The sequence below is a fragment of the Motacilla alba genome, chromosome 6 (genome assembly GCF_015832195.1).
Source record: "Motacilla alba alba isolate MOTALB_02 chromosome 6, Motacilla_alba_V1.0_pri, whole genome shotgun sequence".
Lineage (NCBI taxonomy): Eukaryota > Metazoa > Chordata > Aves > Passeriformes > Motacillidae > Motacilla > Motacilla alba.
The window spans coordinates 1,068,771-1,081,319 of NC_052021.1; the positions used below are offsets into that span (position 1 = coordinate 1,068,771).

Consider the following 12,549-nt stretch of genomic DNA (forward strand, 5'->3'; position numbering starts at 1 on the left):
CTGTTCAGCATGATGAGCACTAACACACATTCCTGAATCAGTGAATAAAACCACAACACAATAAAGTGCATTAAAAAAAAAAAAAAGGCAGAGATGTCATACACTGTTTGCAAATGGCTACCCTAAATTAGCAGACAAAACATTAAAGTTTTACAGCCTTACCCACACATACTGGCATCTTGCAGAAGGCTTTTTCAGTTGGTTTTAATGAGAAAAGGAGGAAGGAAGGACACTAGAAGTTTTAGAATATAAACTCCAAAGGAAAGAAATCGGAAGACTTTGGGGTGGGAGAGGAAGGAAATGAGAAATTTTCAATGGAAATGCCCACTACTACAGAACTGAGCAAATTTAGGAATAAAATGAGGAGAAATCACTTGTAAAATGGTTTCTAAACTTCAAAACGCTACAACGCTGGATACAACTTTCAGAACTTTTAAACTGAACTTCAGCAGTTGGCTTCAAAAAAATTTCTAAGCATATCTTAAACTTCCAATGGAATATGAGAAGGATTAGTAGGGATGGACAGGCTTTTCCAGAGTAACTATCACTTTAGTTTGGACACAGTTTGCTGATGTGCGACCATCAGTGGGAGCCATCGCAGATCCTATAAGAAGCAGAACCACTGTTTAGCAGACACAATGAATAGAGGAGAATATGTTAACCACCTCTGCTGCTCTGCACGCTCCTCTCAAACTGCCAGAAATTAAGTAAAACTAAGCTATTTTTAGCTTGAAGATTGCTGGGTTTGTTGCTAACAAGAAAAAGGGGTTTCATACTAAAACCCCAGAGCTTTCTTCTCCCTTCAACTGTAACAAAAAGATATTAACACCCCCTTCATATCTCGGCCTGTTTGCCTCCTGCCTGCCTGCCTCCTATGGCAACTATAAATTATTCTTTCAGATTACCTGAAGTTCTGGGGAAAAAAAAAAAAACAGCACTGGGTAGACTATGACAGAATCACGGATAAATGAGTATGATGCCATTAACAGGACAGGCAGCATCAAGAAAGTTATTTCTAAAGAATACCTTTATACAGAATGTGACACTGAATAATGAAGTACAGCTCAACAGCAGAGTAACTACCACAGGGCAGAGATAAGGAAGGCTGTGTGATATTCAGAGAACATTATAAAACCTGGAAGAGTACTTGCATGTAATGGCATTTAGGGATGTGAAAAGGCAGAGGAACTAAACAGACATGAGGAGTTTTTTTTAAATGACTGATGCAAAGTAATTTTTAAAAAATAGAGGAAAGGTCTGCCTCTATTGCACAAAATTGGATAATGCTACAGATCTGCTACATATTTGAAAAAACCTAGCTACCAACAGGCAATACATCAGACCGGAAGATGAAAGGAAGAATTAATAACATTTTATATCAGTCTAATCTCAGCAAGCGTTTTCCGTATTTATGAGAGAATGACTGCATCATCCAGAACACGCAGTCACACTCTCCCAAAATGAGCTTCTCTGTACACTGAGTACTGAAGAAAAACAAGGGAGACTAAGCTTAGGAAATGTATTCAGCTGGAGATGGAGGAAGAAATGCTCATCAGACTTATTTTTAAAAAAAATAAAGTCACCTATTTGACAACTACTTTTCTTAAAAAAAGTTATGATTCGTAACAAACACTGGCTTGATACTAATGCAAAAACAATGATATAAAGAGCCTGCAACTGTCTAATTTAAGGTCTCTCAAGGATAAAGTGTGGTAAGACTGACAACTGCTCAGTGCAACCCATGGTACCCAAGTCCAGGAGAACACGAGCGAAGAACTGCACAACCTCTACTCAGCTGTTTTGTGCCATCAATCACAAACAGCCATTAATATAAAGCCTACAAAGAACACCAACAATATACACAGGAATACAGCTGAGACACAAAAGTCCATCTCATGGAGCTCTTCCAAAGAATGCAACAAAAACCAAAAATAATCCTTAAAGCCTGGAACAGGCTGGAAAAGAACATTACCAAACAGAAACTGATTTCTGTGCAATCCAGCCAAGAATTAGTACAAACAAACCATGAGGTTTCTGTCAGGGTCTTTACTAAAAGTGCTCAACTGGTTTAGTACTACACAGAAATAATGAGGCACTGGGTCAGTGCTTCATTCTCCAGTCCCCATTCTCCATCCTCCAAAAAAAAAAATATTTATGGAAATACACTTACATGAATCTACTCTTAATTGGCGTGATTCAGATGAACTTCATTCTTCTCTCAGCAATGCAAGCAGGAGAAGGGATTTGCCAAGCAGACATTTTTTACATTTTATTGCAGTAGATTAATACTAGTCGTGTTGCATTGCTTAAGATTTGTTGTACAACAATAGCTAAGACCAAATTAAAACCAAGATAGGGACCACAGAAAACTGAAAAAGTCTCAAATGGAATTTCTGCTGGAAATTGGAAGTTTGCCCTGCTCTGCACAAGATGCTTTAGTAGAAAATCTTCAGACCTCTCTTCCAATCCTTGTTAGTCTTTAATTCTGCTTCTCTATTCTGCTGTTTCATACATGCTATCCCACATGGTCACAAAGTCCCCCTGACCCACTCTTTCCTAATCAACTACTGAAGACCTCTCCCAGCAGAAGAAACTCCAGCAGCAGGAGGTGGGGCTCCAGAAGTGGAGCTATAAATATTGGGGAAAGAAGTGAAGCTGGGTATTTGCTCCCTCTTTGTGATCAGTAAATTACATCTTCAAAAATAGGCCTGTGGATAAAATACATAAGGTAGGCTCTTCTTCCTGATTATTTTTGCTGGTGTTTAACTGAGAAATCTTCATTGAAATCAAACAAAACCAGTCAAAGATACGGTCTCTCAGCTGTTGCTGATGGCCATAAGACTGTTTGCACCCACAAAAAGGATATTCTCCAATAGCTTTACTGTAACATCCAGTCTTTTGCTGCTTTCCTTGAATTCAAAGTTTCTGATGGCACAGGTTTACATTAAAAGGCAACTTTTGTTCTAACGTGGTGGAATCATACTGTTTCCCACCATGCTTGGAAAAAATAGATTCCAAGGGAAAGACTACAAGACTGGAAAAAATATCTAGCTCGCATGTTTTCAGACTTTTCAGGAATTCCCTGCACACTCCACATTTGGAATGTAATCTTCTCTACTCCATTTGGTGGGAGAAATGTGCAAGATTTCCCAGGATCTGCTCTGAAAGTCTGCCCATCACTCCAGAACATAGAGAAGTGAACTATGGCTCTTGTCCTTCTTGTCAGGAGTCACTGATTGGTCCCAAATTTTCAGATAAATGTTATTCTCTTTTGCCTCTTCAGGCTATCTTGAATGATCCTTTATCCCATCACAGAACTTCCTCAGCAGTCTCTGAAGCCTTTACCTATTTAAGACCCCTCAGGCCAGTTCCTGTAAGGAGCTGAATTTCTGGGGCACCTGTGGATACATCATAAAATACTGTTCTGCTCACAGGACTAACAGGGCACACTCTCCAGATTCTACTGCAGGTTGGTTTGCCTTTGACCCAGGCAAATTGATATTTGCCAATCTCAATTTAGCACTGCAAACTGCATGGGGGAATTGCAAAAACCCTGGCCTGAGGCACACATGTAAGTCACAGCACTCCCCATGACTTCGTCAGGTAAAGAGCAGCAAACAGAATTTCTGGCAGGGAAATGACAAACTGGACATCAGACAAAACCCTCTCACTGTCTAATGACTTATTACCCACCTTTTTGGAATGGATTTACCTTAAAAAAATTAATTCAATTAAAAGAGCTGATGCAATTACACAAGGGACAAAATGCACATTATAGACAAACTGTCTTTTAAGAAGGTATATAAAAGGGCAGAGAGCATAGATTTCATCTTACACAACTGAAAAGGCTCTGGGTCATTTGTAGACTGTACTTGAAGAAGACAGATTTACTCATACATGAGGAGGAACGAGAAAAGAGATGAACAAGGCAACTTTTTATGAAAACATGGCACTTCCATTTAGGCAAAAGAGGAGCTACTATTAAAGGCATTTAAGCATTGTGATAATATAAATATCACAATGAGCAAAATTCAAAACAGCATTAGGGAGGCTGAAGAGAAGGCCCAGCTGATGAAATAATCTTACTTTGGGCAAGGACTTTAAGAAAAAGACACAGAAGCAGCACAGGGGTCTGTCATGCAAGCTCTTCAAGAAGACAACAGAAAGGAAAAAAAAAAGTCATAGGTCCTCAGAATATTGTATATATAAACACACTTCAGATCTTACCTATATGGTCCTTGAAAAAGTTAATTCTGGGACTAAAAGATCCAAGCCTTTTCTTACTGTTTTTCTAATACATGACAAAATGGACATACTTAATAATTGCAATTAGCCTGTCATTGCAATTACACATCATCAGGAGCAGAAAACATACACACAAAGGAAGGAAATACTGACATTTCAGCTTTTCTACCTACACCCACTAGGTTTACTAAGGCAGTTTTCAATAAAGGAGTATTAAAATAACACAGAAGAATTAACATGAGGAAATGAGCCTCAAACTCTGTTTCAGGCTAATTTTACGAGGGAGAAGACACTTAAGAGTCAGTTTACAAAAGCAGAGGGTTGAGGATAAAGCTTCAGATTTACCACCATGAATGCAATTATAAGCAGAACAAAACCAGTTTCCTGGAAATTCATGCATCAAATGCAATAGCACATTTTAATTTATGAATGTGCAGACTTCACATCATCATGATAAATGGATGAAAGTAATTTTTTAACTTAATGTCAGTGGGTTGTAAAGATTAACACCCACATTCTTCCTTGCATAAATTAACTATCCAAAACCGATAGGCTGAGACTGATTCTCTGTTCCTACAAGGTGTAACAAATCCATGAACAACAGTATCATAATTTATAGTGTTTCATAATTACAATGACTTTTTTTTACACAAGTCATTAACTCTGTTCCTTTATTAACGAAAGCAAGACCTCCACTACAGCTCCTTGCAATCAGACCTCTTTTTCACTTGTAAAGATCTGATTTCATCTTTTTTGTTCTGTAGTGCTGTTTTCCTTTGATTATAGTGCCATAACTGGCAAGAATAAAACACAACTGAAAAAAAATCCAATTTCAAGAAGATGCATGAATCTGAAAAGCAAAGACCAATACATTCAGAAAAAGAAGAACAGTATTTTGTTTATTATTGGATGTCATTTCTAAGAACACTAAAACCACACCAAAAAAAAAACCCACACCAAAAAAAAACCACACCAAAAAAAAACCCACACCAAAAAAAAACCCACACCAAAAAAAAACCCACACCAAAAAAAAACCACACCAAAAAAAAACCACACCAAAAAAAAACCACGCCAAAAAAAAAACCACACCAAAAAAAAAAAAAAAAACCCAAAAAAAAAAAACCACACCAAAAAAAAAAAACACACCCCCCAAAAAAAAAAACCAAAACCACACCAAAAATAAAGCAACAAAGAAAAAACAACCAACCTTCCAAATGCTCACTATTCTCCTTCCCTGAGTGCCAGTGGGACAGGCAGGATCGTCAGAAATAACTGACCTCTCTACCAGTCCAAGAAGAAATTTAAAATGAGCTTTAAAGTAGGCAATTCTCTTGTATTATGCAGAGTTCTGAATCACCAGAACTACTAGGGAAGGTGTGTTTACTGTATTTCCTAAAAAGTGTCCTGTAACTCTGAACACAATTCTGACACTCCAGGATTCATCTTTTCCCCCACCACCTGCAAAGTCAGCAGCTCCAAGTCACATGAGTGAGGAGCTGACACGCCGGCACAGCACAGAACCTGTTTTGAAAGATATCTGCTATTTAAAAAGGTATTTCTTGCCCAGAATGCCCGTGTTGGTATGAGATGTACAATACTAATTCCTGTAGAAAAACCAGGGCTGTTAAATACCGGTTCTGGAATTCCCTTGTCTCAAACACGATGCAAAATCCTCCGATGCAAAATTACCTTTCCTAATTACCAAGTCATTTCCAAAAAAGGGCAGATACCATCATTCTATTACACTTTTAACCTTTCTATTCAGACAGAGCAGTATGTGAATGTTTTAATCCCTCAGAACACAGCAATGGTGCCAATACCCTGTGGAGTAAGCCAAGCGTGGTTTGCACTGCTCCTTACAATTACTCCTAATAATTACTTCTTTGTACATGAACTAGCAAAAAAAACCTTCTCAAAGCAAAAAGGTGATATTGCCATAGAGAAACATCTTCTCAACAGAGCCCTTAAGAGCAAGCATGACACTTGAAGTTTAACCAAATTAAATTAACATGTGCCAAAGGGTTCTACCAAAGCTTACAGAAGATGTTCTACACACAGGTCAAAGAAAATACAACAATGTTTATCTTTCTTGGACCTCACGGCATGTAGGCCTACACATCAGTGCTACCTGACTTTGTTTCTGCTTTTACTTACTGTGAAATAGTCAATCATTTAAATGTGTTCAACCAAAGAATGTAAATACACTAAAAAGCCAGGAGTCTTCTCTGAAATGAGCAGCTGCCCAGTGACAGATTTTTCTTCTACACAATTTTTATTGGAATGCTTAATTTTATTCTTTAAGTCCAAGAAATTAAAAAAAAAACCCACCCAAAATGTGCCATTTCAATGAATCATAGTAGTATAGATAAAAATAATTATTTAGCTCAATAAATCTGATAGAAGATTTTTAACCTACTATGAAATCTCCTGAGTTTTAAACAGATTTGTGTATTTTATTCGTTAGAAATTGACTAGTTTCATCTCATTATTAACAGCTTTAGCAAAACCTGCATAAATTTCAGGAAACCTCAGGAACAGGGAAGATTTGCACTATAAGCAAGAGGCAGGTTCATAAAGCACTTCCATCAAAGGCTAACTTACACAGGCAGAAAATAATTCTCAGGCTATGCTACTCTGTACAAAGATGCTGAGATACACACAGGAGAGTAACTATGAATAACTAAGCCACACTATCTGCAGTAAATTCCTCTGCACTCAGACCTAAGTCACTTGCCGGGTACACCAGCTGACCTTGTAAAGCAAGGACAATTTCCCCACCCTTTGGAAAAGTCTGAAAAGTCAGGAGACCCACAAAGGGACTGAACAGCCAACGCTGCCCATGCTGGTTGCACTGGAATATCCACACCCTGATGGTAAGAAAAACACCACTGACTCACTGGGACTCCAGCGGCTTCCAGGCCCCACAGTGATGATACCAAGCAAGCTTTAGAGCAATGAATGCCCAAACTCTGCCCCTTTCAGGCAAGGTCTACGCTCACGTTTAATGAGCAAAGCAGAACTTGGGAACGTGAACTTAGCTGTGACTTCACTTACAAGGGTTTTAAACTGCCGACACCTGCAGAACTACTCATGTTTCCTACTGCTGCATAAACCCAGCAGTCCTAACTAACGGAACTAAGCCCAAAGGACATGCCCAAAGAGAAATGGGCAAGCACAGGGCCCACTGACCATATGGCCACACAGAAATTAAACCACATTTAAGGCACATGCGACAAACTTTTCCTTCCTTTCCATGTTATGCTACTTTAAGAGAAATCAGAAAAGTAAAATTATACAAATTTACACGTGCTTCACGATACAGGGATTTCTAAACTGTGCATATGAAGGTGTATTTTAGCAGGAACAACAGAAAAAACAGGCACTGTGCAACTGAAATGCTTCTGTTTTCCTCTCTAAGGAAAGTGAGACAGTGAGGGCAGAACCTTATTTCAAAACTAGGATCTTTAAACTGCAAAAAGTGAAACAACTGTTTTCACTCCTCTTTTTAAATGATGAAGACACTCACTGCTTCAGTAAATACAATTTACTACCCAAGGCCTTTTAACTGAAGAGATCTGTAGAAGTGTATTTCATGTGACAAATATGCGTGACACTGAAAATTCCAGAAATTCTACTGTGCATTCTACAGGAACTGGAACAGAGGGTATCAAAATAACCTCTTGTTTAAGGTATATTCACAGAAATATGCATTTCCTTTCCTCAGAGACTTTTCACAGCTGCAGAGAGGATTTGAAACTGCACAGGTGAATGAAGCTGTGGGGATGGATAAATATACCCCTGTCACACCCACCTGGTCAGCCCCGGGACTTCTGCCCAGCAGGAATATCCACTGGGTGGGGACATTAGAAACAACAGGAATGGTTTCACAAATCACTATACAATCTCATCTTTCACTGGTTTCCTATTGAAAAGCGATTAAAAATTTTCAAAGCTTATAAAAGAACAATTGGATTCTGAATATTATCATACCTGATACAGCAAGGAAATCATCAATACTTGTTATATCATCCACAGCTTCAGTAAGAACACGGATGTGATTCTCCCACGTACTCCTATACATCTCCATGTTGTTTTTCACAACTTGACTTTTTGGTCTGGCAGCAAGAGCTAAAGCAGCATTAATAACCTGTACCAAAAACAGACAAAACCAACTAAATAATTATTTCTTCAGAAATCAAATCTTATGTTTTACTTAACATAGCAAAGCAGCAATCCTGTTCTCCAAACAAAAGCTTGCTCAGCTTTTGGTTCTGTTCTCAAGCAGAAGTATCAGTCAGATGTTGCTTAAGGCTAACTTCCATTTCAGCTTCATAAATTAAGAAGCTGATGGAAGAGGACAGCAAAATCCCAACATTTTGGTTTTGGTTGGAAAATCACACTCTTCCAGTTTGCAGGGTATCAAATACAAGGAGGTTCTCTCACACACACTTCAGGGACGCTTACCAGAACAGCAACCATCATTTCAGTTCTGAGTTTAACATTAAGAGCTTGCTATGGAGTATCTCCACTGAGAGAGAGAATACCAGCCTCTGCCATATAAAAGTGGGAGGTTTTTTTCCAGAACAACAGACTTGTCTTTTAGGATCAGAGGTACAGGACACAACACATACTACACCTAGAGAAAAGCAGCAGTCTGGTTGTGCTCAGTCAGTTCAGACTAAAACCAGAAACTATATCCACATGAAGAGAGTAGATTTCATCTCTTTCAGAAAAAACTAACTGAAGGTGCAAACACTGGATCCCAAAGTGATTATTTCTACAGATACTTCTTCAGTCAATTAGCTAGAGAGGCTTTTTCCTAATATGGAAGTTTATTGATGTTATATAAACATTTTTAAGTTAAACTAACACATACGCCCAGTAGAAGCTGAAGATCAACCTTGCACTTTCCTCTCTTTCCTTCTGAATACTGCTTATTTATCAAGGGGGGAATGATTTTAAGACAACCAAACACCACAAAACACCACAAAACACCACAAAACATGAGGAGAATAAAAACAACACACTCTTGTTGCTGAGCATGGCAGAGAATTAAAAAGCACAGGAAGAGCAACAGGAAAAGAAGAAAAACAACCCAGCATCCCAAATGAAATATATTACAAGTTATCTTTTGCTTTATGGAAAAGGGAAGAAACTGTCCAAGTTGCACACTGGCCCTGGAAAGAGTCATAAAAGGACTTTGCAAGATACTTTAATAGACCAGAATATGCTGCTACAGTAACAATGAGAATTCTGCCTGCCCCATTTTGGTCAGCTGGGTTCCTGACTTGGTAACAAACATTTGTTATAATACAGGAAAAGAGCAGAAGCTCTGATACTGCCAGGAGCAAAAGGCATCAAGGCTGGAATCAAACGGGCAGCACCTATGTGCTGGAGGATATGTTTATGAAAGTGGGGATGCAAGTTGTAATTAATAATTTTCCTGGTTTTGCATTAATTGACATTTGGTGAGGCAGGAGGAAGCCACCCACAGAATTGATGTTTCTGAGACGAGCTGCTGAGAGCTTTCTCCACGTCTAAAAACACCAATCAGCAACTAGTTTTGAAAACTGACACGTTGTTAAACCACTAGAAAGCTGAACGTGCCCCTATGAACACATATGTTAAAAACAAAGCTCTCTATCTTCAGGCATATCGAGAGAGAAGTTCTTCCCTGTGCAGGCTGGGAGGCCTGCCACAAAGACTACAGCGCTTCAAGCTTGGGAGGGCAGAGAGAGGCTAGGAGAAACACCCCTCTGGGGTTAGGGTGAGAAAGGCCTCCCTCCCATAAGCCTCTGCAACCACACGTTAATTTTTTAAGTTTTATTGGCTGCCCCAATAAAACTTAATTTGATGTCACCCCTGTTCAGCCCCCTTTTCCATACTGGCATTCCCCCAGGAATGTTCTCACCTCTTCTGACCCCCACTGGCTCTCATTCTTCCACCCCTGTTGCCTTATTGGTTCCCCTGGTTTACTGCTCCTCCCCTGCACCGCTCCTCCCTGTTTCCACTGGCCCTCGTCCCTCAGATCCACCCCTTCTTCCCCGTATTTTACCCCGAGCCTTCCACCCCGTTTTGTCTTTGTCCTTGTACCCTTCTTAGAATAAACGCCCTTTGGATCTCCAAAGAAAGACCCATCCTTGCCCTATTTGTTAGCTCCTTTTTAGCCAGCGTGCTCTGGGCCCCGAAAGCGCAGCTTGCTCAAAGGGACTCACTGAGGTGCAACGCTTCACCTTCCCCTCCTGGCCCGGCGCCCGGGCAGGGGAGGCCGCGGGGCCCAGCCAAGGCAGGGCCGGCCCGGGCCCCAGCCTAGGCAGGGCAGGGGAAACCACCGGCCACTGAGAGAGATCCCGGCCCTCCCCACAGCGCAGCCACCCAAAGAACCAGAGCAGCTCTGCAGCCTGCGCAGAAAGCAGCCCCTGGCTGGAACTGAACACAGCAGGGGCTGGCAAACAGCCGTGCGGCCGGAGCGGCTGCCCCGTTCTAGCCCGGGCCCCTGAGATTCTGACACAGCCCCAGCACAGCCTCAAGAGCCATCACCACCAGTGCTCTGGCCACCGCCTGCCCGGCAGGCATCACATCCCTGCAGGGATCACCATCTGCAAGTCCCAGGTGAGATCTTAACTCTTTCAGTGCCCAAATAAGGCTTGTAGACCTTCAATCCTCCCTCGAACGAGGGAAAAGGACAAAGTGAGGACATGTAGAGGAACAACATGAATACACCAAGGTCTGTAAAGAAAGAATCAAGTCCCATTTTGCACGAGAATAGGGAGATGCCTTAAGTTTAAGCTGAAATCCTCTTGTAAAACCATGGAGAAGAATATAATTGACACAGCAGACTTTTTTTTCTGTAACTCATTGAAAAGTATGTGGGATGAAGCATTCAAACTGAAAATACAAGCAAAGGCACCTATGCTAAAGTAAGCAGATGCTGAAGTAGCTGTGATGCCATGAGAAGTTTGAACAGAGAGGGGGGGAGGGAGGGAGGGAGGGAGGGAGAGAGAGAGGGAGAGAGAGAGGGAGAGAGAGAGGGAGAGAGATAAAGAGAAGAGTGATGAAGCCTCTACACTCCCAGGGAGAGAAAAAGACCACCTCTGTTCCCAGAGATGATTTCAAAGATAGATAAAGAGAACTTTTACTCCTAAACAACTCATCCTTAAAATAGTACCCCATAAGTTTATGTGGCCCACAAACACAACTGTGAGAAGGCTGTGAAAAGATGGGAAGGAATTCACGATTGCAGCTTCTCCAGGCAGCTGCTATTTGTGAAAATTAAACGCTACGAACTACAGAACTGTTTCTCGTGGAGAAGTCTCCATGGCATGGCAAGGGACACTCCTCTCCCTAAGTGAACTGAAGAAAGATTATTCTAGAGGTGATAAGCTGACCAAATTGTTTCTGTACATAGTTAGTGGGAAAGAAAACATTGTAGGGGGGAGGAGCAATGTTCTAAAAGTTTTGATTCTTATTATTCTTTATTTTAGTTACTGTTAATAAAGTTTTCTTTATACCCTTTTAAAGTTTTGAGCCTGCCTTGCCTTCCTCCTAATCCTATCTCACAGCAGGAAATGAGCAAGTGCATTCTAGTGAGCGCTCTGGCACTTAGTCAGCACTCAGCCCACCACATTATTTACTGCATCGGCCGGGACATCTCAAATTGGCGAATCAAAACCGCTACAATATTTTTTCCAATTCTAACTCTTAACATTTGAAAACGATGGAAAGCAGGTTTCAAGCAGTCAGCATGTGTATTTTTGTCAAAATTATACATTTTGTTAGGATGCACAGCCAACCCAAAAATTCAGTGCCTATCCCCTGTACAGCTGCATACAAGGCATCACCTCCAGTTTCTCTATTTCAATAGCAATACCCAAGATACATAACTTTCCACAGGCAGTGCAATCTATAAAAGCCCATTTATGTTTGGCTCTACAGCAGTTTCCCCAATACTTCTAAAATTAAGAAATTTGTAGGAGTTGAAGCTTAAACTGTTTTCATTCCTATCATGCTTGATCCATTTCCACAGGATCAGTTTTCTAAGCCGGGGTTCAAAATTTCCCCTCACTAATTCTTAGGTCACATTGGTCCTTTTTTGACTTACCACACTAACTAGTTTAGGTTTTAAAATATGTCCATCAAGACTGAAATACTGAACAGTTAATTTCAAACTTTTCTGTTTAAGCCCCTAATTAGACATTATACAATAGTCTTTTTCTTACTGTATTTTCTTCTTTGTTTTGGCGGATTTAGCGGGTTGGCTCTGCCAAAAGTAACAATGAGATGGTGCAAAAAGCTGTTCCATTA

At 40.4% G+C, this 12,549-nt stretch overlaps 1 protein-coding gene across 8 annotated transcripts in view; it reads right to left on the minus strand.

Annotated features, from left to right (window-relative positions):
- CTNNA3 (catenin alpha 3) overlaps positions 1-12,549 on the minus strand; it is a 421,074-nt gene that overhangs the window by 115,373 nt on the left and 293,152 nt on the right. For all 8 annotated transcript variants that reach the window (XM_038140205.1, XM_038140208.1, XM_038140206.1 and 5 more), the window contains one exon: positions 8,236-8,392. In XM_038140205.1, coding sequence (XP_037996133.1) covers positions 8,236-8,392 — 157 coding nt within the window. The remainder of the gene's footprint in view (positions 1-8,235; positions 8,393-12,549) is intronic.